Source organism: Podarcis melisellensis, assembly GCF_964234715.1.
Source record: "Podarcis melisellensis genome assembly, chromosome: 12".
Taxonomy (NCBI): Eukaryota; Metazoa; Chordata; class Lepidosauria; order Squamata; family Lacertidae; genus Podarcis; species Podarcis melisellensis.
This window is the reverse complement of record NC_138544.1, coordinates 60,089,914-60,115,308: the sequence shown is the minus strand read 5'-3', so window position 1 is coordinate 60,115,308 and position 25,395 is coordinate 60,089,914. Positions and strand designations below refer to the sequence as shown.

General features: G+C 51.5%; 1 protein-coding gene across 2 annotated transcripts; it reads right to left on the bottom strand.

Annotated features, from left to right (window-relative positions):
- Nucleotides 1-888: 888 nt before the first annotated feature.
- SUSD2 (sushi domain containing 2) lies at nucleotides 889-24,644 on the bottom strand. 2 transcript variants are annotated; one of them, XM_081931673.1, is made up of 14 exons: nucleotides 24,432-24,644; nucleotides 22,178-22,379; nucleotides 19,205-19,356; nucleotides 16,826-16,993; nucleotides 15,132-15,303; nucleotides 13,076-13,277; nucleotides 10,228-10,313; nucleotides 9,870-10,138; nucleotides 9,137-9,280; nucleotides 8,223-8,381; nucleotides 5,673-5,924; nucleotides 4,258-4,530; nucleotides 3,097-3,279; nucleotides 889-1,518 (listed from the first exon to the last, which is right to left on the bottom strand). In XM_081931673.1, the coding sequence occupies exons 1-14, from the start codon at nucleotides 24,499-24,501 to the stop codon at nucleotides 1,439-1,441; spliced, it is 2,412 nt and encodes an 803-aa protein (XP_081787799.1). In that variant the 5' UTR covers nucleotides 24,502-24,644; the 3' UTR covers nucleotides 889-1,438. The 2 variants fall into 2 exon arrangements, with proteins under 2 accessions (XP_081787799.1, XP_081787798.1); XM_081931672.1 differs by having other exon boundaries at nucleotides 22,178-22,382; nucleotides 24,432-24,643.
- Between the last annotated feature and the right edge of the window lie 751 nt (nucleotides 24,645-25,395).

Sequence of the window (25,395 nt, the reverse complement as noted above, 5' to 3'; positions counted from 1 at the left end):
CTTTGGCTTCTCTCACCTGTCAGGTGGTTTTAGGAGTGGCTCCCTTGAAATTACTTCAAGGTAGAAAGAAAACATTACATGCCACAGTTTAAAGAATTGCTGTTTTTGCAAAGCAGCTTTTTAAAAAAGACGTTTTGGTTGTGAAGGATCTGAAACCAGTGTGTTGTTTGGATCTTAGCTGGTCTTCCTGCATTGCAGAGGGCTGGACTAGATGACCCCTGGGGGATCCCTTCCAGCCCTCCAATTCTCTGTCTTTGAAGAGGATCTGGACTTCCCTCTCTGCTTGTCTTTTGGGCCTCTTTGCAGGATTGCTCCAAGGCCAATTTGGTGCCTGCCCATTTCCTTCATGAACCCTGAAGTCTGCTGCTACATTATAGGACGATTATTTCAGCCTTGAGGAGCAAGAGTACCTCCTTTTTCACTCTGAACTCCTACGGCAAGATCCAGGTGAGGCTGTCTTGGCTGCCTCATCTGGATCTGCAAGTACAGTCAAACCTGGGTTGTCAAACGTAATCCGTTCTGCAAGCCTGTTCGGCTTCCGAAATATTCGACAACTGAATCGCGGCTTCTGATTGGTTGCAGGAGCTTCCTGCACTAAGTGGAAGCCATGTCAGACATTCGGCTTCCGAAAAACGCTCAAAACTGGACCATTTACTTCTGGGTTTTTAGCGTTCGCAAGCCAAAACGTTCCAAAACGGAGGTGTTTGGGATCTGAGGTTTGACTGTCAATGCAAAAGCTTCTTGGGCTGTGGCTTTCTCTCTTGTAATGTTCCTGCCCAGAGAGTGAATCCCACTGTGTCCCTTTCCAGCAAGTATTTAGTCTGCAAGCACAGAACCTCTAAAACCCCAGCAGAGAGCCTGTTGGTATAACAGAACCACCAAAAGCCCTGAGGGCAAACAGCATTTATTGTCTGGCATGAGCATCCCTGGGCAAGAGTCCGGTCCCCAGGTGGAAGGCCTGGAGACCCCGAGAGGCAGGGCAGGGAGAGGGAAGAGCAGACCAGGACATCACCCAGGAACCAGATGCCTGAAGAAAATCCAGCCAGAACTTGAGGCCTGCAATACACAGATGGTTGGAGGCCCCAGCACCCTCTCTCCTTCCTCGCTGGGTCCCCATTTCCACAAAACCATCAGGTTTGATGGTTCAAACCTGAAAGAAGGGCACCCCGTCCGCCACGGAACCCCAGTGCCGCCCTCCCCCTTGGGCTCTTGTCCACCCATTTTGCTCCATGAGGTCAGAGAGGAAGTGTCCTGGGAGACAGAGGTGGCCCCCCATCGGCCCCTCAGTGATGTTCCCATCCCTGGAGTCCAATTGCACACGGAGATATTTTTTGACAAACAACAGCAAAAATCTGCAGGTTTATTCCATCACAAGCCAGAGGCCAGAAATGCAGCTTTGTGGCCGCCTCTGTGGGTCTTCCATGCTCCAAGGGAGAGGCTAGATGGTCCAGCGGGTGGCTGCCAAGCTCAGGAAGCCCAGGATGCCAATCGTGGACCCCCAGGGAAGTGTCCTGCTCCCTGCAGAAGTGGGGGGAGACAAAGCCAGGCTCAGTCCAGGGTTGCAGTGTCAGGTGAGATTGCCCTCCCTAAAGGTGTACGTGAGGCAAGCAAGCCCCAAAGGCCGCCTTGCTGTGGTTGCTTATTGCATTTGGGGGCTGGGGGTGGCAGGGGGCCTTGCCACATTTTAAACCACAGTCCCCGCTTTTGTATTAGTGGAGCAGGGGGTCAAGGGGAGAGGCAGGGGCTGCCCTTGAGGAGAGCACAGGGGCCGGTGGGTGCCGAGTGCGAAATAAACACCATTCTCTTCTTTACAAACAGAAGATACCCAGGAAGGAGGACTGGCACAAGCAAGCATTGGGGGATGGGGGCTCTCTCAGGCACTAGATTAGAAAATGGCACTTGGCCACACTACCCAAAATGCACTGGGGTTGCCCCCATGAGAGACATGCCCGGTGCATGGACACTTCTGCCCAGGCCAAACACATTGGGAGTGTATGTGGCCAGCTGCCCTGGCCTCTGACCATTGGACAGGCTGGCTGGGTCTGGTGGGGGTTCTAGGCCAACAACACACACACACACACACACACACACACAAAGTCGAGTTTCACTGCATCACAAATCAGGGGTAGCATTTAACTGGAAAGAGCCATTGACACGACCTTGGGCTTCCTTTTCGTCGGAAATTATAGCATCTGCATAATTGTGCAGGGGGGGTGTTGGAAACATGGAGGAAGTCCTGAGCCTCCTCTGGTTGGGGAGGGAGGCAGGGAGGTCCACAAAGCTGCAAAGAGGCTTCTGCAGGGAGCCATTCATCCCCTTGGCCTCCAGAGGGCAGCCGCCACCTCCCTGCGTGAGCCATTGAGCCACTTTTGAGCTGAAGAGGAAGCAACTTGGCAAGCAGAGCAAAGACGCTGCCCTTGGCTTCCTCCGTCTTGTCTCTCTCGCCTCTCCTGTCTGTGACTGTTTTGGGAAGAAGAGGCAAGGGAGCTGTTTGACAGGGGGACAGACTCCCTCGAAAAGCGGCAGGCTCTCATTCACTGGAGGTTTTGAAGCAGAGATTGGGTGGGGATCCCCGCCAGGGATTCTTCATCTGCAATTCCTGCACTGCATGGGGCTGGATTGGATGGCCTTTGGGAGGGCCCCTTCCAGCTCTGAAGTCCTACAATTTAGTTCTGTAGGCCTGGTTGGAGGGTTGTCAGGGCCCAGCAAGCGCCACAGCCGCCTGCCCTTCTCCCTTCCCAAGCCAGGGAGATGCATTAGAACAGGTGTCCGCAAAGAGGGCCAGATTTGATGAAGGGAACATCCGTTGTTGGCCTTTTTTAAGAATTGAAGTTGAGGGTTTTTTTAGGATTTTACCCAGGAGATCAACTGCCACAGGGGCCAATTTAAACCGACTGGAGGGCCAGATTAGGCCCCCAAAATGGACTTAGGACATGCCTGCATTTTCATGGGTTTCCAAAGCACTTGTGGCAAGCAGACCTTCCTTCCCGCCCCAAATGCAAAGTAAAAGTGTCTGTTTGGGTGGGGAGAGATTTGGACTTCTGCTGGTGCAGGGCCACAGCGTGTGGATGCAATGGGGCTGAAGGGGTCGCCTACCTGCATTCGGCTGGCACTTGGCGGTGCCGCCTGACCAGAGCCCGTCCTCCTGGCACGTCCTGGCTGCCGATCCCTCAAGGCTGAACCCAGGACTGCACCCGAAGCAGATGGTGGATCCCGCTAAGTAACTGGTTCCATTCTTCGTGCCGTTGGAGGGGGGAGCCAGCCAGCCACAAGAAACCACTGGGGGAGACAAAAGCGGCGTCTTTGGGGCCATGCAAGTGTGCCTCTGCATGGCATGGGAAACCACGCTGGGAGGAGAATGGCCTGGGGGGGGGTGGCAGAGACCAGGGCCAGACCCTGCCTCTGCCGCTGCTCAACTTCACAGGCTCCCCAGGAAGAGCGGCTGCCTGCCAGGGTGGGCTTGGCAGAGCATCCTCCTGCCTGGGGGTCTCTCCCTCCAGGCTCCCTGCCTGATCTGCTTCTCCACAGTGGAATGGGGGGAGGAGGGGATGCGTGAACCCTGCTAGCCCCCTCCCCAAAGAGACTGTCCGTTTGCATTTCTTATCATTTCTGATGTGTAGAGATCTTTCCTATTCTAATTAGTTCAAGGGGTCATGGGAAGTTTCTCTGTGTGAAAGAAACAAGCAGAAGGTTCCTGATGTTTGGGTTATTCCTTCAGAGAAGCTGAGTACAGCTGGATTAAACTGGTCCTGTTATCTCTTTCAGTCAAGGTCATGCTGACTATAAAAGTAAGACTAGAAGGAGCCTGGGTTTCACTCTTTTCTATCTCTGAATATGAAATTCAGTTGGCTCTGGTCTATTTTTTGGGAATCCTGCAACGGGTTTAAGTTTTTGCTCTGCTAGCTGTACAATGGAGCTCTGCTATGGATCAATATTGAGTAGGATTTCAATTTCCTCTCTGCCTGTGAACTTGCTTGCTCTCAGCCATTCAAAGCCCCCTTCTCAAGCTCTCCCCAAGGAAGCAGCTGGATTTGCAAGATCTGAGGAATGGGGCATGAAAAGAGGGGTGGGCGGTGGCCAAAGGGGGTGGTGAGGTGAAATAGGCCCCCTGGGGAGTCAGGGGTAGCAGAAAGAGAGAGGAATAAGAGGGGGGAAGTGGTCTCCCTTCCCCTGTCCTGTTCAGGCACCTGGCAATTCCTTTCCCTGTGACCCTCCATCGGATCCCCCCTTCCCTGGCTGAGCTTGCCCTTTGCTCACCCGGCTGCAGGCTCTCCTCTAGGTGCTTGTAGATCCGGTGAGACCACCTGGTGCTGTTCCCCACCGCGAGGTCTCTTGTCGTCAGAGCGTCAAACCTGCAGAAAGGGTCTGACTGGCAGAGTTGGGCCACTTCCTGAGTGAGGGGATCGGTGGGATCTTCGGGGGCCCGGAAGATGGGCAGGAAAGAGGAGTCATGCTTTGGCCCGTAGAAGAAGGTCTGCAGCAGGAACTGGCTGTCGTAGGTGAAGAGGGAGGTTTCGTTCTTGACGGCCCCTGCAAAGAGGAATGTGGAGCCCGGTCGTTCCCTTGAACCAGACCAAACTCTTGTAGCATCTAACCAGCATGCTTCAGTCTAATTAGTGCATGAAGGGGTTAATGCCATAGAGTAAACTGTCCTGCTAGGTTTTGCCCATGTCACTTCCCCTTACTTTAGGAGGAAATAGGTAACCAAGCCTTTGTTCCATCTGTCTACTTCAGTGAATTTCAGTGTGTGAGGAGGTGTGAGTTGCTCCAGCTCAGCTGCATGGCTTTAACCAGCCTATTTTGTTCCAGACAAGAATGGAGTCTGATACTAACGTTTTCCAATACCTGTAATTTAGGAACTTTTTTTTGCCTCTTTGTAACTAAGCTACATTTCACTGCCTGCAAGTCTTTTTCTTCTGACTGCTATATGGAAAAGCACATTTTATTTTATATTTTTAATTAAATTTCCATACCACACTTCATCTGAAGAGCATGTGAAACTGACCTTTGGAAAATTTGTAAGTAAACTATTTTTAACTTACCAGATATGTTGTCTTTTCCTATGCTAGGGGAAGAGGGAAACTTTGGAGATAAACTTTCTAAGGGGACATTTTGAAACTCACCAAAAAGGGCACATTTTAAGTCCCTCCTTCGTACCAGCCAGGTGAGGGGGTGGGAGACATGCCCATTCACCTGGAGGGCACTGCCAGAGGTCCTACACTCTGGAGCAGGAGAAAACAAGCTTGCTCCATCCTCCATGCGACAATCCTCAAGATATTTGAAGATGACTATCGCATCACTTCTGGGTCTCCTCTTTTCCAGGCTAAAGATACCCAGGTCATTCAACCGCATCTCATAAGACTTGGCTTCTGGACCCTTGATCATCCTGGTCACCCTCCTCTGCCCACCTTCCAGCTTGTCAACATCCTTCTTAAATTGCAGCGCCCAGAATTGGACACAGTATTCCAGGTGAGGTCTGACCAAGGCAGAACAGAGTGGTACTATAACTTCCCTTGATCTGGACACTAGACTTCTGTGGATGCAGCCCAGAATAGCATCAGCTTTTGACTCATGTGAAGCTCGTGGTCTACTAAGATCTTTTCCCAGCCAAGGGCCAGACCGGCTCCTCTCTCTCTGCCCCTTTCTTTGGGAGAAGCTGAGCGCTCACTTACAGTCTGCGCCAAATGCAAATAGCTCTTCTGGGCTGCATCTGTTGGCATCTAGGATGGTCCCATTGCGGAAGGTCAAGTCGTCCCGGGGGTTGCCATTCATGACCCCAAAGAGCCCCTGCGTGTGGTTCAGGAACTTTTCGGGCAGCAAAACAGTCAGGCTCAGCATCCTCCGCGCCCTCCTCACTTCAACTCCGACTCCCGAGGAGAACATGACAGTGACATTCAGCCCAGGTGCAGTGGAGAGAAAGAGACCTGCCAGGAAAAGAGGGAAACCAGGAAAGTGTAAGTATTAATATTATGGGGCATCTGCACAGCACAGCAGGGGCTGCAAACAAATCCAGTGGGAATGTTTGAAAATGTTTGCATTCATGACTCCATATTCCATGCAGCACCACGTACTGGTTTGTGTGGGAATGTTCAGGGATGTAGGAGAGGATATATGGTTTGATTATAACCTTTTCAACTTGTGCTAACAAGTTCACAATTTTAGCAGAGTAACATTCCCCTTTTTAAACTTGCGGTGGATGCGTTTGCTCAGGCTCGCTAAAGCCTCTATAATAACTGTTCTGGTATTTTCCCCTTATTCCCTCATAAGAGATAAGACACGACACAGACTTCTATAAAAGTATAAAAAGGTTTACTCACACATCATTCTGTTCACAATCGGATCCCAGAAGGCAGACTTAGCTTAGAAAAGTAACATACACCTGGAAACTATCTCATAAGGAGACAGTCCCTTTGTCCTCTCTTGGCTGGAGGCCAAGAGAGCATTTTTGACTAAGCAGATGTTGCTTCTTCAATGCATGTAGTGAAAGAAAGAGAGATGGCTGCCCTGCCCTGTGCTTTTGTCGTTACCTGCACAGGTGAGGCCACACCCATCTCTAGTCACATGCGGAGGAAGTCTGTCCCAGCCCAGAAGGAAACAGGAAGTTTACCTGCTGGCTGGACAAAAATTCCTCCCCATGTGTAAACATGTTCACTCTAGGAATGGTGTACTTGACTGCTCTTGCGTTTCACATCCCACAGTTTGTTGAGAGGCAGTTGGGAAGAAGATTTGGTTTTCTCCTCCATGACTCAGTTCTGCTCTTCAGGATTCACAGAACCCAACAGGGACACTAGTCGTAAGAACCTAAGAACAGCCTCCTGGATCAGCCCAGTGGCCCATCTAGTCCAGCATGCTGTTCTCACAGGAGCCAACCAGGGGCCCGTTATGGGAAACCAGCAAGCAGGATTTGAGGACAAGAGCAGTTTGCAGCAGTTGGGATTCAGAAGCATCGCTGAAGAGCTCTATAGCTCTCTCCACCTCCGTGAATTGGTCTATCCTGCAGTTTGCTTGTTTTGGAGCAAACTTGGCTTTACATAATATTGACAGGCTTATTTGGTTGCATTACCAAGGTGTCCACAAATATGACATAAAGGCTGAAACCATCAACTCTTGCAGACGCTCCCAGTGCCTGGAGACAGACAGACAGGTCATGTATCCACAGCAGTGACCAGAGGAGGGATGACCAAGAGAAGAAGCACCATGGTCCATCTGCAGCAGCACAACCAGGCACCTTCCTCTGCCCCAGCTGCAACAATACATGTCTCTCCCATATCAGTCTCCACAACCACAGCAGGAGCTGTAATCTTCCAACGGTTTCACTTCACCCCCAAAGGCTCACTCCTCCAATTTCTCCCGATACAGATGCCAACCACCTATTGGGTTGCAAGGCTTCTTGGCCTTAGATTTAAATTCTGCAGAAGTTTAAGTTGCAGTCACCTCAAAGCCTCAGGGAAGAATCCAATGTACGAAACTAGGAGGAACCAAGAAGGGGGCAGTGAGCTTCTCCTGGAGGCATCTGGGTGGGCTTTGTGGGAAAGAAGATGCTGGACCAGCTCATCCACTTTGCTTGGTTCTTTGGTTTTTGTGACTGATATAGAATCTTAGAAGGGATCCCAAGGGTCATATAGTCCAACCTCCTGAAATGCAGGAATCTCAGCTAAAGAACCCCTGACAGGTGGTCATCCAACCTCTGCCTAAAATCCTCCCATGAAGGAGACTCCACAACCTCCTGAAGGAGAGGTTCCGCTATCGAACAGCTCTTACTGTCAGAAAATGCTTCCTGATGTTTGGTCAGAATCTCATTTCTGGTCATTTGAAGCCATGAGTTCAAGTCCTGCCCTCCAGAGCAGGAGAAACCAAGCTTGTTCCCTCTTGCATGTGACAGCCCTTGAGATATTTGAAGATGGCCATCATATCTCCTCTCAGTCTCCTCTTTCCCAGGGTCAACATACCCAGCTCCTTCAACCGTTCCTCATAAGGCTTCGTTTCCATTCTTTCCTCCTTGGTTTCTTATTTTAACTCATTAGTATTATCATGAAGGCCACCAGAGCTGGGCTCCAGCAGACATCCATGGGCTAACCTGAGGCCCTCTAGACTTTGATGGACTCCAGCTCCCACCTATGGCCCTGGTAAGCAGACATGTCTTGCCCCGTGCTTAAGCAGAAAGGAATCACTTGCAGGGCTTCTGAAATCCTCCCTGGCCAGCCCTGCTCTCCATGTCTCACCATTCAGGTCCATCCAGGCCTGTTCAGAGAAGTTGAGTGCCTTCTGGTTGAGCAGGACCTCCAGCCCGTCCGAGCGCTCCGGGATACGTATCTCAACCACATCTGAGCGATTCTCCTGCATGACAACAGCAGAGAAGCCCGTCACCTTGGCCTCAGTTCCTGCCAGGCAATTGCAAACATCAGTGTGGTGCACCAAGTCTCAAGAGACAGAAAGTGACTTGTTTATTTCATTTTTAAATCTATGCTCTACAATTCTGACCATGAGGCCCCCAAATCATCTTCTATCCAGGTTAGGAAACAGGAAAAGCCAAACACCGTTAGAAGCAGCAGTGGAATTTAAACATCAGTGGGCTCTGGAACCACAGAAGGTTCGGGAGAAAATAGCAGCTTTAACCAAATAGGCAGGAGGGTCAAACCTGCACACAAACACACACCACACACACACACACACACACACACACACTGATGTTGCTGGGCTCCAGCTCCAAACAGTCCCAGCTGGCATGGCCAATGGTGAGAGATGACGGAAGATGGGAGTTCAGCAACTTCGGTAATCCCCTTGCCAAATGTAAAATGCCCAGCAGAGTGGCTAGATCCCACTTGAGAAGGGGCGTCATAATACTGGTGCCACCACTGAAAAGGCATCCTTCTTAGAGCTCCTCACAGAAGCAGCAAAGGGGACCTCAAGCAACACTTACCCCAATTAATCTGAATTTACAGGGTGGGACCTATAGATGATGCTTCTTAGCATGTCCCCAGGTCATTTAGGGCTTTAGAAACCCCAAAATCAAGCCTTGAATTGAACGCAGAGTTTCAAAAAATCTGGCAATTGGAATCACAGAATTCTTCAACAGACTCAAAGGGTCTTCTCTTCCAGCCCCCTGAAGCGCAGGAAAGGAGACAGAAGACCTCACCATTTGACAGCTTGGCACGGTGGGTTCTCCCTTGGATGCTCAGGGATGTGAGGCCGGATTCCAGCACAGTATATTCTCCAAGGCCTTTGAAGGTGAAGTTAGTCCCGTCAAAAGTGACAAAGTGAGGATCTCCAAAAGCTGAGGCTGTTCAGCAAATGCAAAGACAGAGAACACGCATTAAGAGTGCCATAACGGAGACTGATCAATGTAGCATGTTGAGTGTCAGGGCTGGCATAGGTTCTCTGGGCATCTGTACCCAAAAGGGCCACCTACCCCTGTTTCTAAGTGGCTGGGGTAGTGGGGGGGGGGAGAAATGAGCTGCCATTGGTTGGCCTCGGCTCCAACCCAGAACCCAAACTGCACCTGTGAAGGAGGACCCAGACTTGCCCTGAGGAAAGTCCTCCGCCAGGGAACCATCTCTGGCCAAGCCTAGTCCTCTCCTAAGCCTTGCCCTACACAGTGGGATAGCAGGGGTTGCAAGTGCCCCGGGCTGTGCAGAAGCAGGTGGGTGAGTGGTGGGAGAAGAATGGAGAACGTGGGCACATTCAACCACATAATGGCATCTGCATCACCCAGGAGCCAGCCCATTTCACTGTCCAGTTCCCTCGCAAAAATACACAGCTCCATCTAATTAATTGGGTGCCCCCAGCTTGGCATCGATTTGCCTCCCTCCTTCTCTCTCTCCTTGTGCTATGGATACCAAGAAAGGCCGAGTGAGGTCTGGAGAACATACCAACTCTGGGGGGACGGTACTTCCTGCAGCCACTGGAGGGACGGCGGTTGAGGTACGTGGGGCAGTTATTGGACCACAAGCAGCAGTAGTAGAAGCTGATGACGTCATAAATCCAGTGGGAAAAGCCAGGGACCCTGGGGGGCTTTTCGTAAGGGGGAGCCCCCCAGTCGTGGCCTCGGTCCGGTGTGCTTCCCCCGACGGAGTCTCCCGTCAGGACCTGGGTCCCTGCAGCATTGTAGCAGCACTGCTGCCCTGAGGAGTATCGTGGGCTGGAAGAGAAGGCGAAGGGACTCAGCAGCCCTTTCCACAGAAGGTGGCCACTGTGAGCCCAGCCTGCAGCGCACCTGGAGAGACTTACCTGGCCTGAACCCCCCGGACACAGTGCACTGCCCCCTGGTGGTAGGTGCAGACGCTGCCCTTCTCAATGTCACACCCGTAGTCAGTCTGGAAGGGAGAGAGCAGAGAGAGGCTGGTCAACTCACGGGAGCCCCCTCCCCCGCTCTTAAGCCCCACCTGCAGGTTATTGTCGCTGAAAGCACCTTTTTGCAAAAGGGCCTCAAGGTGGCTTAAAACCAAGTCATGAAAGCCGTAAAAGAAGTTATCTGCCAGAATGGTCATCTTCAGAGGTGGTTCTCAAAGCAGACCTTGGTCAGACCACACCTGGAATACTGTGTCCAGTTCTGGGCGCCACAATTTAAGAAGGATATGGACAAGCTGGAAGGTGTGCAGAGGAGGGCGACCAAGGTGATCAAGGGTCTGGAAACTGAGCCGTATGAGGAATGGTTGAAGGAGCTTATAAAATGAGACAGGAAAGATAGGATAGCCATCTTCAAAAACCTGAAGGGCTGCCACATGGAGGATGGAACAAGACTGTTTTCTCCTGTTCTGGAGGATACGACTCAAACTAATGGATTCAAGTTACAAGAAAGGCAATTCTGACTATCAGGAAGAACTTTCAGAAAGTAAGAGCCTCAGAAGGTTGTGGACTTTCCTTCCTTGGAGGTATTTAAGCAGAGGTTAGATGGACATCTGTCATGGATGCTTTAGCTGAGATTTCTGCATTGCAGGGGGTGGACTAGATGACCCTCAGGGTCCCTTCCAACTCTATGAAATCCTGAGATGCCTGTGCAGGAAGGAGGTTTGTGTGGTGCCCAATGGGTGCTGTGTATCCCACAGGTGCCCTGGTGAGGACTGGGGGTGGCCGTGGGAGGAGGCAGCCCCTGACCTGCTTCCAGAGCTGGCCTTGTGCCTGGAAATGATTAAGCAGCTGGCGAAAAGTTCTGGCAGGACTTGTGGCGAAGGTTTCTGAGCAGTCTGCAAAGGCAGCCCCATTCAAGTGGGGGGCAGCTATGGGTGTCCCCAGAGGGCAAGCGAGGACGTCCAAATCCTGACTGCAGCAGCTGGGTGCTGGGTGCCATGAGTCGTACAAGTTTTCTTGGCACCTTTCCGGGGAGGGTGCTCCCCCATACCTGGTTCCTGGAAGGAAGGAAGGAAGAAGTCTGCAGCAGCTCCCTGGCTGGGGATGAGCCCAAAGCTCCAGGGAGACAGGGAACCAGCTGAGCCTGTTCTCTGAAGGGCAGGCGGATCAGCTGAGCTTTCACAACATGGGCTGGTGCCAGTTTCACAGCTGGCTGGGAATCATGAGGTTTGGGCATCACAGAGACCCACCCTCAGGGCAGGGATCCCAACTCACAGGCTGGAGGAAGAGGAGGGGGGTGTTGAGGCGGAGGCTGCCCAAGGAAGGACCTCTAAGCAGGGAGGGGAGTCCTCTCTTGCACAAATGTCCTCTTGCATCATGTGTGGAGAGAGAGAAGATGAACTCTGCGGTTGGGTGCGGCCGAGAAGGTTCTGGAGGCTTTTGCTGGGAAATTCCTTGACAGTTCAGGAAGCTGCCTGTCAAGGCACAGATCACCAGCCCACCTGAGCCTCACTCCCAGAGCACCCAGTCCCTCTGCACAAAGGTTGGGGTGTGTGGGTGTCTTTGTGGGTGTGAGTCTTTATGGCCAGTTGCTGTTCTGGATTCCCCTGGCCCAGATCTATGGTCACTTTTTTTGCTGTCTGGATTAACCACAACAAGTGGGAGAGTCATAAGAACCTCAGAAGAACATCTGCTGGATGAGACCAGTGGCCCATCTGGTCCGGCATCCTGTCCTCACAGCGTCCACCCAGACGCCCATTATGGGAAACCCACAAGCAGGATGCGTGCACAAGAGCAGCTCTCCACGCCCCGTCTGTGGATTTCCAGCCACTGGGATTCAGAAGCATCACTGCCTCCAGCTGTTGAGGCAGGACACATCCAACCTCTGCTTTAAAACTTCCAAGGAAGGAGAGTCCAGCACCAGGGGCTGACCTTGGGGTCTGACATGGACAATCTGGATGCAGAGGAGTTTGGGAGGCACCAGCTGGGGAACCCCCCCCCCCCAGGGGAAGAAAGCTCAGAGCCAGGGGACTGGGATGGTCAGTGGGCGACGACTGGGAAGAGGAGTGTCGGAAGCTGAAGAGGCAACAGGTTTTACTGAGCAGGGAGAGGCTGTGGCAGAGAGCGGGGGGGGGGGGGCGGTCAAGAGGCAGACTCCAGAACATGGATAGGCAAACTAAGGCCTGGGGGCCGGATCCAGCCCAATCGCCTTCTCAATCTGGCCCACAGACGGTCCAGGAATCAGTGTGTTTTTACAGGAGTAGAATGTGTGCTTTTATTTAAAATGCATCTCTGGGTTATTTGTGGGGCATTGGAATTCGTTCATTTTTTTTTTCTTTCCAAAATATAGTCCGGCCCCCCACAAGGTCTGAGGGACAGTGGACCGGCCCCCTGCTGAAACGGTTTGCTGACCCCTGCTCTAGTGGGTGGAATCCAGGATCAAGGAACTAAGGCAGGCCTAGGCAAACTCGGCCCACCAGATGTTTTGAGACTACAATTCCCATCATCCCTGACCACTGGTCCTGTTAGCTAGGGACGGTGGGAGTTGTAGTCCCAAAACATCTGGAGGGCCGAGTTTGCCTCTGCCTGGACAAGAGGAAGGAGTCTTAGGCTGCTGGGGAAGGAACCAGGGAGGTATCTTAGAGAGCGGTGGGAAGGCGGGGACCTTCAGTCCTTGCAACTGCTTCATTGGGGCAAGACCTACTGGGAAGAAGAAGAAGAAGCCTGTGCTGTTTTCTTTGCCCCACCCTGCCACCCCAGCACCGCAGGCAAGACACAAAGGACCTACGTGGAATCGCCCCACGTCCGCCCGGGCCTGTGCCAAAGTGCAGGGGCAGTCTGGGATCTCGTCTAGGAAATTGGGCAGGCCTGTCTCCAGGGCGTCCCACTGGCGGCACTTGGCTGTGGCCCAGGCGGCCGGGTCCTTGCGGAAGTCGTCTCCCAGGTGCCAGGCCAAGGCGTGCTCCGTGCTCCAGATGGCCGCCACGTTGCTGGAGGAGGGGAGCAGAAGAGAAAGAGTGTGGGGTGTCATCCACTGGAGCAGTCAAGTACAACACTACCTGTTTGTCTAGAGTGGACATGTAGGGGAATGTAGGTCCAGCCAGTTTCAACTCCCTGTTACACCTGGCTGGGGCATCCTTCCTTTGCATGTGACCAGTAGGTGGATGTGACCTTTCCAGACCTGGTAAAAGGCCAAGTCACACAGCCACCTTCTTCTCTTCATTCTTCTTTTTCGTCCTGCCAACTTCCTGATTCACCTGGACTAGACTGCTATTATAAAAAATTATAATAATAATTTATTATTTATACCCTGCCCATCTGGCTGGGTTTCCCCAGCCACTCTGGGCGGCTTCCAACAGGATATTAAAAACACAGTAAAAGATCAGGCAGGAAAAACTTCCCTAAACAGGGCTGCCCATATGGGGTAAACTTGTTTGTACATGTTTGCAACTTTAAGCCTTAAGTCTGCCTTCATGCCCGGCCTGATCATGAGTAACTACTTTTTGTTACTTATGAATAAGACTGTGGTGTCTTTATTCTTTTAGGAGGGATCCTCCAGGGTCTTACCAGGAGTAATAGAACTTAAGAGATTCTAAGGAGTCTGCAGCCAGCCTCCTGCTGTGTGATAGGGGAATGCACTCTGCTATAGGAAGAAACTTGCTAGCGCGAGTTAGGAAGGATAATATTAATCAATATATCCTCTCCTGTTACCCACAACATTCCAGGTTCAATCTTGGCCGACTCTGGGGTTGCGGCGCTCATCTCACTCTACTGGCCAAGGGAACCGGCATTTGTCTGCAGACAGTTTTTCTGGGTCATGTGGCCAGCATGACTAACCTGCTTCTGGCGAACCAGAGCAGCACACGGAAACACCGTTTACCTTCCTGCCAGAGTGGTACCTATTTATCTACTTGCATTTTGGCATGCTTTTGAACTGCTAGGTTGGCAGGAGCAGGGACCGAGCAACAGGACCTCACCCCGTTGCGGGGATTTGAACCACCAACCTTCTGATCAGCAAGTCCTAGGCTCTGTGGTTTAACCCACAGTGCCACCCGCGTCCCTCAGGGAAGTTTTCTAGCTTTAAAAATCATATAAAATCAACTCCTTTGCCAGTTTCCTTCATTCCACCGCCAATTTGCTTCATTGGCCAAGGACTTGGAAACCACTTGGTCCCCACCATAATTCCTCAAGCGGGAGGTCAATTACTCACAGGAAGGTACTCATAGGTGTCAATCGCTGGGCAAAGGCACTCCTCTGGATTTGCCCAGGTGACAGACTATGCAAACCAAAGTTCTAATGTCCTCTTGTAGTAGGTGCTTATAATGTTTTTCCCAATACATAACCTGTATCCGCCTGTTGCCCCAACACATTCCTCCTATGTTAATCGTGTATAACCCTCCCCTTTTCTGATGTAGCAATGATGTAGTGATGATGCTTAATGAACTGTATTCTGGGATATGGTGGGAAAGTTTTAAAAGTCCTTGTCACCCCATCCTCGGAGTTCAAAATTCCTCTTTCAACCTGTTGCGCAATTAACTTTGGTCTACAGCTATTTGCTCCAGTTGGTGGCTGGATTCCTTCCTTTATTCCGCAGGGACCCGCGGGCTCTGCCCGACCAGCTGGGGGACTGAGCAGCCTCGCACCTAAATTTTTCCGTAACACCACAAAACCACATGCCGCAAAAGCACAGTTGCTTCCTAGCCCAACCCGAGGCATGTGCTGGCAGCCCCCCTGAGCTCTCTCCCAACTCGGAGAACGAGACCCTGTCCATCATGTGAGCCCCCAGAGGTTGGTGTCCGGCTGGGGGGAGGACACACGCCCCCTCCCAAGGGTCAGTGACTCACCTCTGACCATCGGAAGAAGCAGCGGAGGAGATCCTCAGAGCCCCCACTTCCCAGGCAGAGTACTGAGCCGAGGGGACTGGCAGGAAAGTAAAGGCTCCCGTGTTGGTCAGGTTTCTCTTCAGGGTGTAAAGATATTTCCATTCTGCCACCCAGGAGCTGGAATAAGGCTCGCCTGGCCAGGGGAGGGAGGAAGAGTTGACATTAGGGTGAGCTTTCTGAAGGTAAGAGCTGTTCAACTGCAGGGCGGACTCCCTCAGAAGGCGGTGGGCTCTCCTTCCTTAGAATCATAGGGCTGGAAGGGACCCCAAAGGTCATCTAGTCCAACCCCCTGCAATGCCGGAGTCTCAACTCAAGCACCCATGACAGATGGCCTTGGAGGTTTGTAGACAGAGGTTGGCTGACCATCTGTCATAGTTGCAGTTCCTGCATTTTAAGGGGTTAGACTAGATGGCCCTTGGAGTCCCTTCCAACGCTACGATTCTCAGATTCAATTCTTCTTCTTCTTTATTTTATATACCGCCCTTTATTGAAATATCCCAGGGTGGTGTAAAATGTTAAGAACATATTTTACGCAGCATAATAATAAAAGCATAATAATAGACAGCATACTAATAAAATAATAACAGTCCCCTCCACCCCCACACATTTAAGAAGCTATAGATGATTTAATGTCTGAAGGCATAATAATAATAATAATAATAATAATAATAATAATAATAATAATAATAATAATTTTTATTTATACCCCGCCCTCCCCGGGCTCAGGGCGGCTAACACCAGTAAAATTACAGTAAAATCATAATGGGGGGACCCATTTAAAATACAGGTTAAAATGCAATTTAAAATGCAGCCTCATTTTAAAAGTGGCCCATAGATCAAAAGCATAAGGGGAGGGAAGACATAAGGGTCAGACTGAGTCCAAACCAAAGGCCAGGCGGAACAGCTCCGTCTTGCAGGGCCTGCAGGTTCCACCAAGTCAGGGCCAGTACTGAAAAGGCCCTGGCCCTAGTTGAGACCAACCTAACCACCTTGCAACCTGGAACCTCCAAAATGTTGTCATTTGTGGGCCTTAAGGTCCTCCGCGGGGCAGACCAGGAGAGGAGGCCCCATAGGTACGTGGGTGCTAGGCTGCATGAGTAAAGTCCTAGTCCTAGGCATGAGTAAAGAGGAATGCTTTTGCCTGGCTCCTCAAGACTTGTTATGATGGCACCAGGCGAGCCTCTCTGGGAGATCATTCCACAGTCAGGGAGCCACCACAGAGAAGGTCTGTTCTTGTGTTGCCATCCTCTGGACCTCTCAGGGAGGGGGGACATAGAGAAGGGTCTCGGGTGTCAAGTGCAGGGTCTAGGTTGCTTCATAGGGGCAGATGCAGTCCTTAAGGTATTGAGGTCCTGAGCCGTGTATGACTTAAGACATCCCACCATGCGCCACTGAAGGTTTTACTGATATTATCATTATGCTATGTTAACCAGCTTCGCCTGCTCCCAGCACTTCTCAAAAACAGCTGCCCCACAGAAGCCCAGAACCTGAAAATACAGCCGTCTCCTGCAAGAAAGATGCCTCACAAATGAGCCTGGACAATGTTTTATTCCAAAAAGGGGCAGTTTTTTATGGATCCAGATGCTTCATGCTGCACAAGCTTAATATCTGCAATTCCCCACTCATCACAAGGGAGGACACAGGGAGAGCCTTACCTGTTTCGTTATAGCCCCAGACTTCGACATTGACGTGGCTGGCTTGAAGCGTCCGATGGTTCCAGGTGACCGTCAGGTTCCCCCCAGTGCCAGGAGTGCCATAGTACTGCCACTTGGTTTCATTCACCAGCGTGCTTTTTTCCAAAGGAGACACTTTGCCGTGATGAACTGCATGACGGAGAAAAAAGTAGCAATGGTGGGTCACTTGTTTTGCACAGCCCTTGAGCAAGAAGAAGAAGAAGAAGAGTTTGGATTTGATATCCCGCCTTTCACTCCCCTTCAGAAGTCTCAAAGCGGCTCACATTCTCCTTTCCCTTCCTCCCCCACAACAAACACTCTGTGAGGTGAGTGGGGCTGAGAGACTTCACAGAAGTGTGACTGGCCCAAGGTCACCCAGCAGCTGCATGTGGAGGAGTGGAGACGCGAACCCGGTTCCCCAGATTAGACGACTACCGCTCTTAACCACTACACCACACTGGCTTTTGCTTCTTACTGGCTGAATGATGCTGATGTTGTGGGTTGGGGGGGTGTCAGTTGGGATGATGCCCTGAGTCTTTCCCCATCCTTGGGGTCCTGCACCCAGCGATGGTTAGAAATAGAGGGTTCTAAACCAGTCGTACTAGGTTCTCTGTAAGACAAGGAACTTTGCAGGCCATGGAAGTGTCCTCCTCAGCATTCCAGAAGAATGAGTCAGGTTGCAGGAGCGACAACTAAGGGATGGGTCTTCTGGGCTAAGGGGTGGGCCTTGTGAGGAAGGCCCTGATCTGCCCACCATTCCTCCAAGCCAGTATGCCAGTGGACGAAACAGTGGATGTATGATTTTTGTAGTTCATGCTGTGGCCACAGACATGTGATCTGATGGTGAATTTGGGGTGACCCAATGCAAAAATCCTGAGGATCTATGTGGATCTGTGCTTTGTACCCACGTTTTTGCGCCATTGCGGCCCCATGCAACAGTGAGTGGGTGGTTTTTTTGGTACCACCTGTAGCCATGGACATGCTATGTGATCTGATGGTGAATTTGGGTGACCCAGTGCAAAAACCCTGAGGATCCATGGGCTTTTACCTCCCCCCTCCAAGGCAGCCTCCTTTATCTCTAGCGTCCCTTATCTCTCTTCCGATCCCACCGATCAGCTGTTTCCTTTCAACACTCCCTTCCCTCTTATTTGCCTTAGTGTCTTTTCCTTAACTGGAACAGTTTTTTTGCTCCTCCTTTTCTTCTAATTTCTCTCCTTATTGCTTTAGTCTTCCTGTTTCCCCCCTTTGCAAGTTTGCCATCTTTACCTCCCCCCTCCCAGGCAGACTCCTTTATCTCTAGCATCCCTTATCTCCCTCCTGATCAGCAAACGATCAGCGGCTTTGTTTCAACACCCACTTCCCTTTTTCAAAAAAGAAAGAAAGCATGATCTGCTTTTTGCCCCTGGGCAATTCGGCTCCAGGGACCACGCATTCGCTCCATAAGGCGCATAGACATTTCCCCTTACTTTTTAGGAAGAAAAAAGTGTGTCTTATGGTGCGAAAAATACAGTAATTGCTTTAGTGCACCCCAGATTCCCTCTCATCTGGGCTGCAGGTGTAAGTGGGAGGGTGGCAGCAGCACTGCAGGACTGTTGTGTCGCAGTTGGCAATGGAGGGGGTGGGAGAGACTGTCTTGGACATCTCTCTTTTGCCACAGGCCTTTCCTCCACCCCCCTCTCCTAGATGCAAGGGAGAAGAACAAAAGTCAGTGCGTTGTGTGTGAGCTGAGCTGGAAGCAGCCTGGAAGCTGGAAACCCAGAGACATGCTTCCTCTGTGCTGGGTCCAAAGCTGCCATTAATGGAGAAGCATGGTCTGTTGATGCTGCGAGATGCTTCATCTGATGCTCAGCTTGTATATGTATGTGTAAATAAATAATATATCCTAAGGACACCACAATCTCTACTGAACCTCTTTCCAAGGAAACCAAACTCAGTAAAGCTCAGAATCCTAGGAATGTCTTAACACTCAAACATAGCGGTGGCCTGTAACACTATTTATGGCATGCAAAGAAGCATCCCTGAAATTCTTCTTTAAGAGCAGGCCATGAAAGCAAAGAGGGACATAGCAAGACCCAGAGCTCCTCAGGCAGCCAAGTCCCTCCCAGAGCTGCGTATGACTTATTCTGAAGAGCAGCTCTGCGAGGCAGGAAGGCCCAGCATTATCTTCGCCACCCACATTACATCGTGACACAGTTTCAGCCACAGCAGAATCCCTTCCCAAGTGCTGGAAATGAGGGCAGTTGCTTTGGGAACACCCAGCCCTCTCCCTCGAGGAAACAGGCAAAGGCAAGCAGAGGACAAGGTACGTAGAGACAGAGCTCTGTGGAGATCAGGGAACCTGCAAACTGGGAAACAAGTCACCTGACACCCAGGTTGCCATCCAGGGAAATGTCCGTCCTCCATCGCTGGAAATCTCCAGCTTCAGGATCCCAATCTGGTAGAGCAAGGGGGAGATGCAGTGGACTCGGCCATCTCCAGCCACGTAGCCTCTGGTCTCGACTGACCCTGCAAACCTGTCAACGCCAAAGAGAAACCACAGGGTGACCCAAAGGAGGAAGGGGCAAAGTCGGAGCAGGGGTCGGCTTGGAGGCCCTGGGTTCAAATCCCACCACCTCAGCTGCTTAATTCCTTGGTGGCCCTGCAGGCCAGGTGGACGGTCAGTGGGCCACTCTCCCAGCTCTCCCTCCGTCTTTTCCTTCCGGCATTTCACAGCATGATTGGCTCCTGCCAAGGTCAGCTGGAAGGAATCATTTTATAAAAGCAAAAGGGATTAAGACTGCAAGCAACTGGACATGTTCACGGTGCGGTATGACCATAACAGGCAAGAACAACAATCGGCACTTGGTGAGATTCGCCAAAGACTTCTAACTGATTGAAAGCTGACATTCAGTGCTGAGGTGTCAGGTTGCAGCTGCAGTCTGGCAGTCCTTGGTTTCCAGAAGAGATGGCTAGTAGGAAAGACTCTTTGGGGGAAGAGATCCCAGTGGAGGAGGAGGAGTAGCAGCTGCCTCTTTAGGACAGACAGATGACCTCGGGTGTCCCCAGCTGCATTGAAGGATGGAGTTACAAGACCATTCCTAAAGGAAATCCCCACCCTTGAACCCAAGGGAGTGCAATGGCTATTGACTTGAGGAAGAGGTTTGTGTGGAGAGTTACTAGACCACTTCAGGGTCTCCTGAATGAGACTCATTATCAAGATCCATTTCAACCTGATTCAGGATCTAGTTTTAACACTGGTCGTTCCATCTCTATCTGAAGGACCAATTCCAGAAGTCAGTTGGTGCTGGGAAATCACTGGTTAACCCCACAACCGTTTATACTCTGGAGTTCTGCAGGGTTTCATCCTCTCTCCCGTACAGGAGCCTTAAATTTGTCCATACTGTCATTCATGTTGTTAGTTTTGGCCCAGTTCTCCAATCTCTCAAGCGTGGGAGGATCTGCAGCCAGATCACAAATGCATGAGTCAGAAACATATCTTTTAAACTTGGGGCAGGAGGAGGAACAATAGAAAGCACACTTTTCTTTTTATCTCTTGTCCAGAGAGTGCACTGCATTTTCAACCAGACTATGGACTGTTGTAAATTTTGAGGATTCTTGTCTGCCTAATTTTCATCTGCTGAATCCTGGCAAGTCCTCTGATGTGGGGAAACTTTTATATTTTTCTTGTTTACTTAAACAGCCTGATAGCGATTTCTTTGTTAAGAGGGAAACGCAGAAGGGGGAAAATAAATGGAGCTCTGCCCAAGCACCCTTGGATATCATAATTATGCCGCATTGTGCAACATTGTCTCTAGAAGCTTCTAGAGATAAGCTGCACACGGATGGCAAATTAACTCTGCTGAAATAGGTATTTGCATTCTTACACAAGTCAGAAGAGGAAGAATAATAATAAATAAAATATCCTCTCCTACTCATCTAAACCCATTCAACATTATTGTCGTATTGAATTCTGATTCTGTCTTCTGCAGCATTAGCTGCCCCTCCCAGTCTGCTGTCTTCTGCAAATTTGACGAGCATCCCCTCAATTCCTTCATCCCAGTCATTTATAAAGATGAACAACAACAACAACAGGCCTAGGACAGAAACCTGCAGCACCCCACTTTTTCCCAGGGTGATGAGGAACCATTAATGAGTACTCTCTGGGTTTGGTCAGTCAGCCAGATACATATCCACCTAAGTGTTTCCTTGTCCAGCCCACATTGTATTCTCTGCAGGAATATCATGGGGGACTTTGTCAAAAGCCTTGCTGAAATCAGAACAAAGTCTGTTGTTTCAGGTAGGGGGAAATGAAAGATGCTCCAGCGATGGGACCTGGGATCTCCCAGCCCTGGGAAGCAAACAGGAGCACACACAGATCTCCATGGCAACACTAGGCGATGTGCACTCTTCCCTCCCTCTTATTGGTTTTCATCATGCCGTTCCCCTTTCTCACTGCTGCAAACCTGGGAGGAGCAGGTCTGTCTGGAAAGCAAAATCCCTGGCTGTGAGCACCTGACCATTTGCTCTGCATCCAACATGCTCCCGTTGCTGGTTTTTTTGGAACCAGGTACACACTGGATTAGCCACAACCCACCTCTATCCTGTAGTTCAGGCACAGGCAAACTCGGCCCTCCAGATGTTTTGGGACCACAGTTCCCATCATCCCTGACCACTGGTCCTGTTAGCTAGGGATGATGGGAATTGTAGTCCCAAAACATCTGGAGGGCCGGGTTTGCCTATGCCTGCGTCGTTACTTGAGAAATACTGCTCTGTGCTGTGTTATTCCCTCAAACCAGCTTCCAGCTGAATGGAAATCTTAAGCCACATTAACTTCATAGTTAAGCTGAAGTGCAGGACAGGCCCACCCATGAGGCGAGGTGGGGCAGTTGCCTCAGGCAACAGATGTGGGCTTGGGGAGCTGCTCACCTCCTCCGTGCCCCTCTGCCATGCCTCCCACCCCACACTGCCTGCTCCTTTCCAGCCTCCTTTTCTCTCTGCTTTCCTCCAGGCAGTGGGGTGGGTGGGGGTGTGAAGGGGTGGCAATGTGGGTTTTTTGTCTTTTTGTTTTGCCTCCAGCAGCTGAGGTGTGTACACTTGTGGCAGCCGCTGCACATGGGCAGATGATGGCTTCGCAAATAAGAGTTTGGGGAAGGGGGATTGCAGGGCCAAGAAAACCCAACAGCTCATGCAAATCTGGAAAAGACCCTCCCCCAACAGCGTGAAAATGTGACCCGAAATGCACTGGGGTGGGGGACCCACTAACCTGTACATTAATGCACACATGCATCCCAGGCCAAGAACAAGCCCAAGTCCCTGTGCCGTGAGCTACCAATCCTTCTGGAAATCTCAGCTCACCTGCAAATCACGGTGGAAGAGCCGCTGAAGGTCACGTTGAGGAGGCTAAAGTCTTTCCCCCCAAGGAGGGTTCCTGAGTAGGGAGAGGTGTTCGGGCAGAATTCCCAGTAGTCGGGGCAGCAGATTCCCAGGGACTCGCAGGTTGCATGGCAGGAGCAGCTGCTTCGAGGTGTCCCACAGTGACCAGAGCAGGAGTCTTGGGCTACTGGTTGGAAAACCGGAAGGAAGTTCAGAAAGGTCTCGGCAAGAGTTGCCTCCTTTGTACACCAGAGCAAAGTGATTTCCCTGGGGGGGGAGCAGGGGAAGCCCTCCTTCTTCCTCTAGCTCTCACTCAGAGACCTGCGTTTCTTTCAATGGGTGGTCAACTGGATGCTCTGAACTAGGGCTGGCCAGTGTATCAATATATCATCCAGAACCAGTTTGAAGTCCATATTGTGATACTGGTTTTGTGTTTTTGACCTGGGAATATATCAGGAATCATGATGTGTGCAAGAGTGTTTGTGTCCTATGCAAAAAAAAAAAATCACAGTGTGGGGAAAACTGTGAAGCCAGCAAATGACTCTGCATAGCTCCACCCTTATTTCAGACATTGTGATATATCAATATATTGCAAGGTTTAGCTGTTGATATATTGCGATGTTGAAAACCAGATATCGCCCAGCCCTACTTTGGAGGAGGGAGTGTTTCCTCTTGGCCTGGGAGAAGCTGGGGGTGTGGAAGGGGTGTTCGCTTGGCTTCCTCCTCCCAGCCTGAAAATCTTCCAGAGAAACCACTCGTGGCCTTTGCTCTTCCAGGACACCTGTGCTCTCTGAGCACCTGCTACCTTTCGACTGAGGTTAGGCACCAGCCACCTTCCGCCTTTCTTGAACACGCACACATGCACCAGGCCCCTGAGCTGTGGACCGAGTTGTGCAATGTGCATTGTCCTGCCTGAGAGCCCAGGCTGGGATGATGAGGGCAAAGTCCCCTCCCCCCACACACTTGGTGAGGGGTCCAAAGATTACATGCAAACCTTTGGTCTCTTATCCAAGCCGTTTGCATGGGACGTTCTACTGGATCTCCCTCTTGGGCCTTGTTCCACCGCTCTCAGAGAATAATACCATTTTAGAGTCCAAAGGGACCCAAAGCGTCATCTAGTCCAAACCCCAGGAATGCAGGAAGGAATCACAGCTGGTGTGGGTTGGGGGGGGGCCCTTATCATGACTCCTCTCACAAATGGCTTCTCCTCCCCCCCCCCCCCGCTGTCTCAGCAAGCTCCCCGTTTAGGCTCATTCAACCAGCATGGGTCCAGGTTGTGCTTCCCTTTCGCCACTTGGCTAGCTGGGAAGATGTTTCTGACCAGAGACAGTTTTAACCCTTTCCTCTCTGCCAGAGACGTGGGTGGCGCTGTGGGTTAAACCACAGAGCCTCTTGGGCTTGCCGATCAGAAGGTTGGCAGTTCGAATCACCACGACGGGGTGAGCTCCCATTGCTCGGTCCCTGCTCCTGCCAACCTAGCAGTCCGAAAGCACGCCAGTGCAAGTAGATAAATAGGTACCACTTTGGCAGGAAGGTAAACAGTGTTTCTATGCGCTGCTCTGGTTCGCCAGAAGCGGCTTAGTCCTGCTGGCCACATGACCCGGAAGCTGTACGCCGTCTCCCTCGGCCAGTAAAGCGAGATGAGCGCCGCAACCCCAGAGTCGGCCACAACTGGACCTAATGGTCAGGGGTCCCTTTACCTTTACTTTTGCCAGAGCTGGGGTCCTTTGCATGGCTGGGCACTTACTGGCTGTTTCAGCCTCCCAGGGCTGCCTCTTGCTCTTGCAACACATCTCCCCACCACGACCACCCGAGTCCATGGGACCGCCCCCCCAACCGCCCCTCTGAATCTGGCCATGCCAACGCTCCGTGGGTGCCACCCTCCCGTTCTGGTTGCCTGGGGCTGCCTGAGCTGATGCCCCCGGGGGCAGGAGCGGGCGGGTCTTCTGCCCTTGGGACGGACGGAGGAGCCTCTCGTTCCATCCCTGCTCTGAATTGTCCCAGAAACAGAGGAAAAGACAAGGAAGCGAAACAGAAGGAAGCCTCCGGCTGCCGAAAGGGAACAGCGAGAACAAGCTCGACTCCTCTGCCCGTGGTTTGGATGTCAGTAGCATCAGGATCCGGCTGCGCGCTCAGTCCGCCCACCCAGCCTGCGGTTTTATAATCTGGTCCACCTGCTGGAACTATCCTGCTTCGGATTAGACGCGAGACAGAGCCGAACTGCCCTTGAACTTACCCGATCCCAGGAAAACAAGGCTGCAGAAGACGACGAGGGAGAAGGGGGCTCTCCTGCAAATCGGAACCATACTTTGCTTGGGGCGCTTTATCTCCTCCCGGGTGGGGAGGCTCTTTGCAGATCTTTCCCTCGGGAGGGAGAAGAGATCCGAGCAGCTCAAAGTTTCTTGAGGAAATGTTTACAGGAGGAAAGACGCCGCAGCGGGTCACATTCCTTCGCGCTGCCAGGCACGCCTCCCTCTTGCCCAGATGGCAGCAGCAGCAGCAGCAGCAAAAGCAGACCTGCCCGGGGCAGAGGCAACTGCGAAGGAGCATGGCCTGCTCCGCGCTTGCTCCCCTTCCCGCAGGCCGGCCAGAGGGCTCTCCTACTTTCGCTGCTCTGCCCTGGCATTTGGGAGGCAGGGTGTCCCCGAAAGAGCCTGAAGCAGTTTGCTTGGCTTCCTTTCACTTCACTTTTATTATAAATATATCCAAGAAACGTGGGAATTCTCGAAATCAAAGTCTCCTGCTCCACACAGAAGAAACAGGCATTGGAAAGGAAACGGAAACGGGGGACATCAAGACACAGAAACCCCAAATGCAGAGCCCTGCTGTGCTGGGAAAAGAGAGCTTTCCTCGTCTCTGACCCCCCAGCAGTTTATTTCTAGTGCAAAAGTCCATAAATGTGAATGGATAGCACCACCAACCTCCCCGCCTCCGCAACTTGCTAAAATCTGGATCTTTTATTCATTGACATCACAGAGGCTGAGGAGGTCCCATCTGTGGCCACGTGCAAGGGGGCTTTCTCTGCGCCAGCACGCCCCCCCCCCCCCAGGGACCCCCTGGCTGCCCCAAAGGCTCGCTGAGACCGCCACTCTCTTTCCTTCCACTCTGCCGACAGCCAGAGGAGACTCTCCTGTTGATTTCGCAGCAGTTGTCAGTTATTTACTGGGGATTCCCTGTGCTGTTTCTTCCCGTTTTCTTTG

What these genes read in the sequence shown, in the direction of transcription:
- SUSD2 (XM_081931672.1), bottom strand. Translation starts at nt 24,501, where the DNA reads ATGGTTCCGATTTGCAGGAGAGCCCCCTTCTCCCTCGTCGTCTTCTGC. An exon ending in GATGGCAACCTGGGTGTCAG is followed by an intron (nt 16,994 to 19,204) that starts GTGACTTGTTTC and finishes TCCGTCATGCAG; the next exon opens with TTCATCACGGCAAAGTGTCT. An exon ending in CGGACGTGGGGCGATTCCAC is followed by an intron (nt 10,314 to 13,075) that starts GTAGGTCCTTTG and finishes TCTCCCTTCCAG; the next exon opens with ACTGACTACGGGTGTGACAT.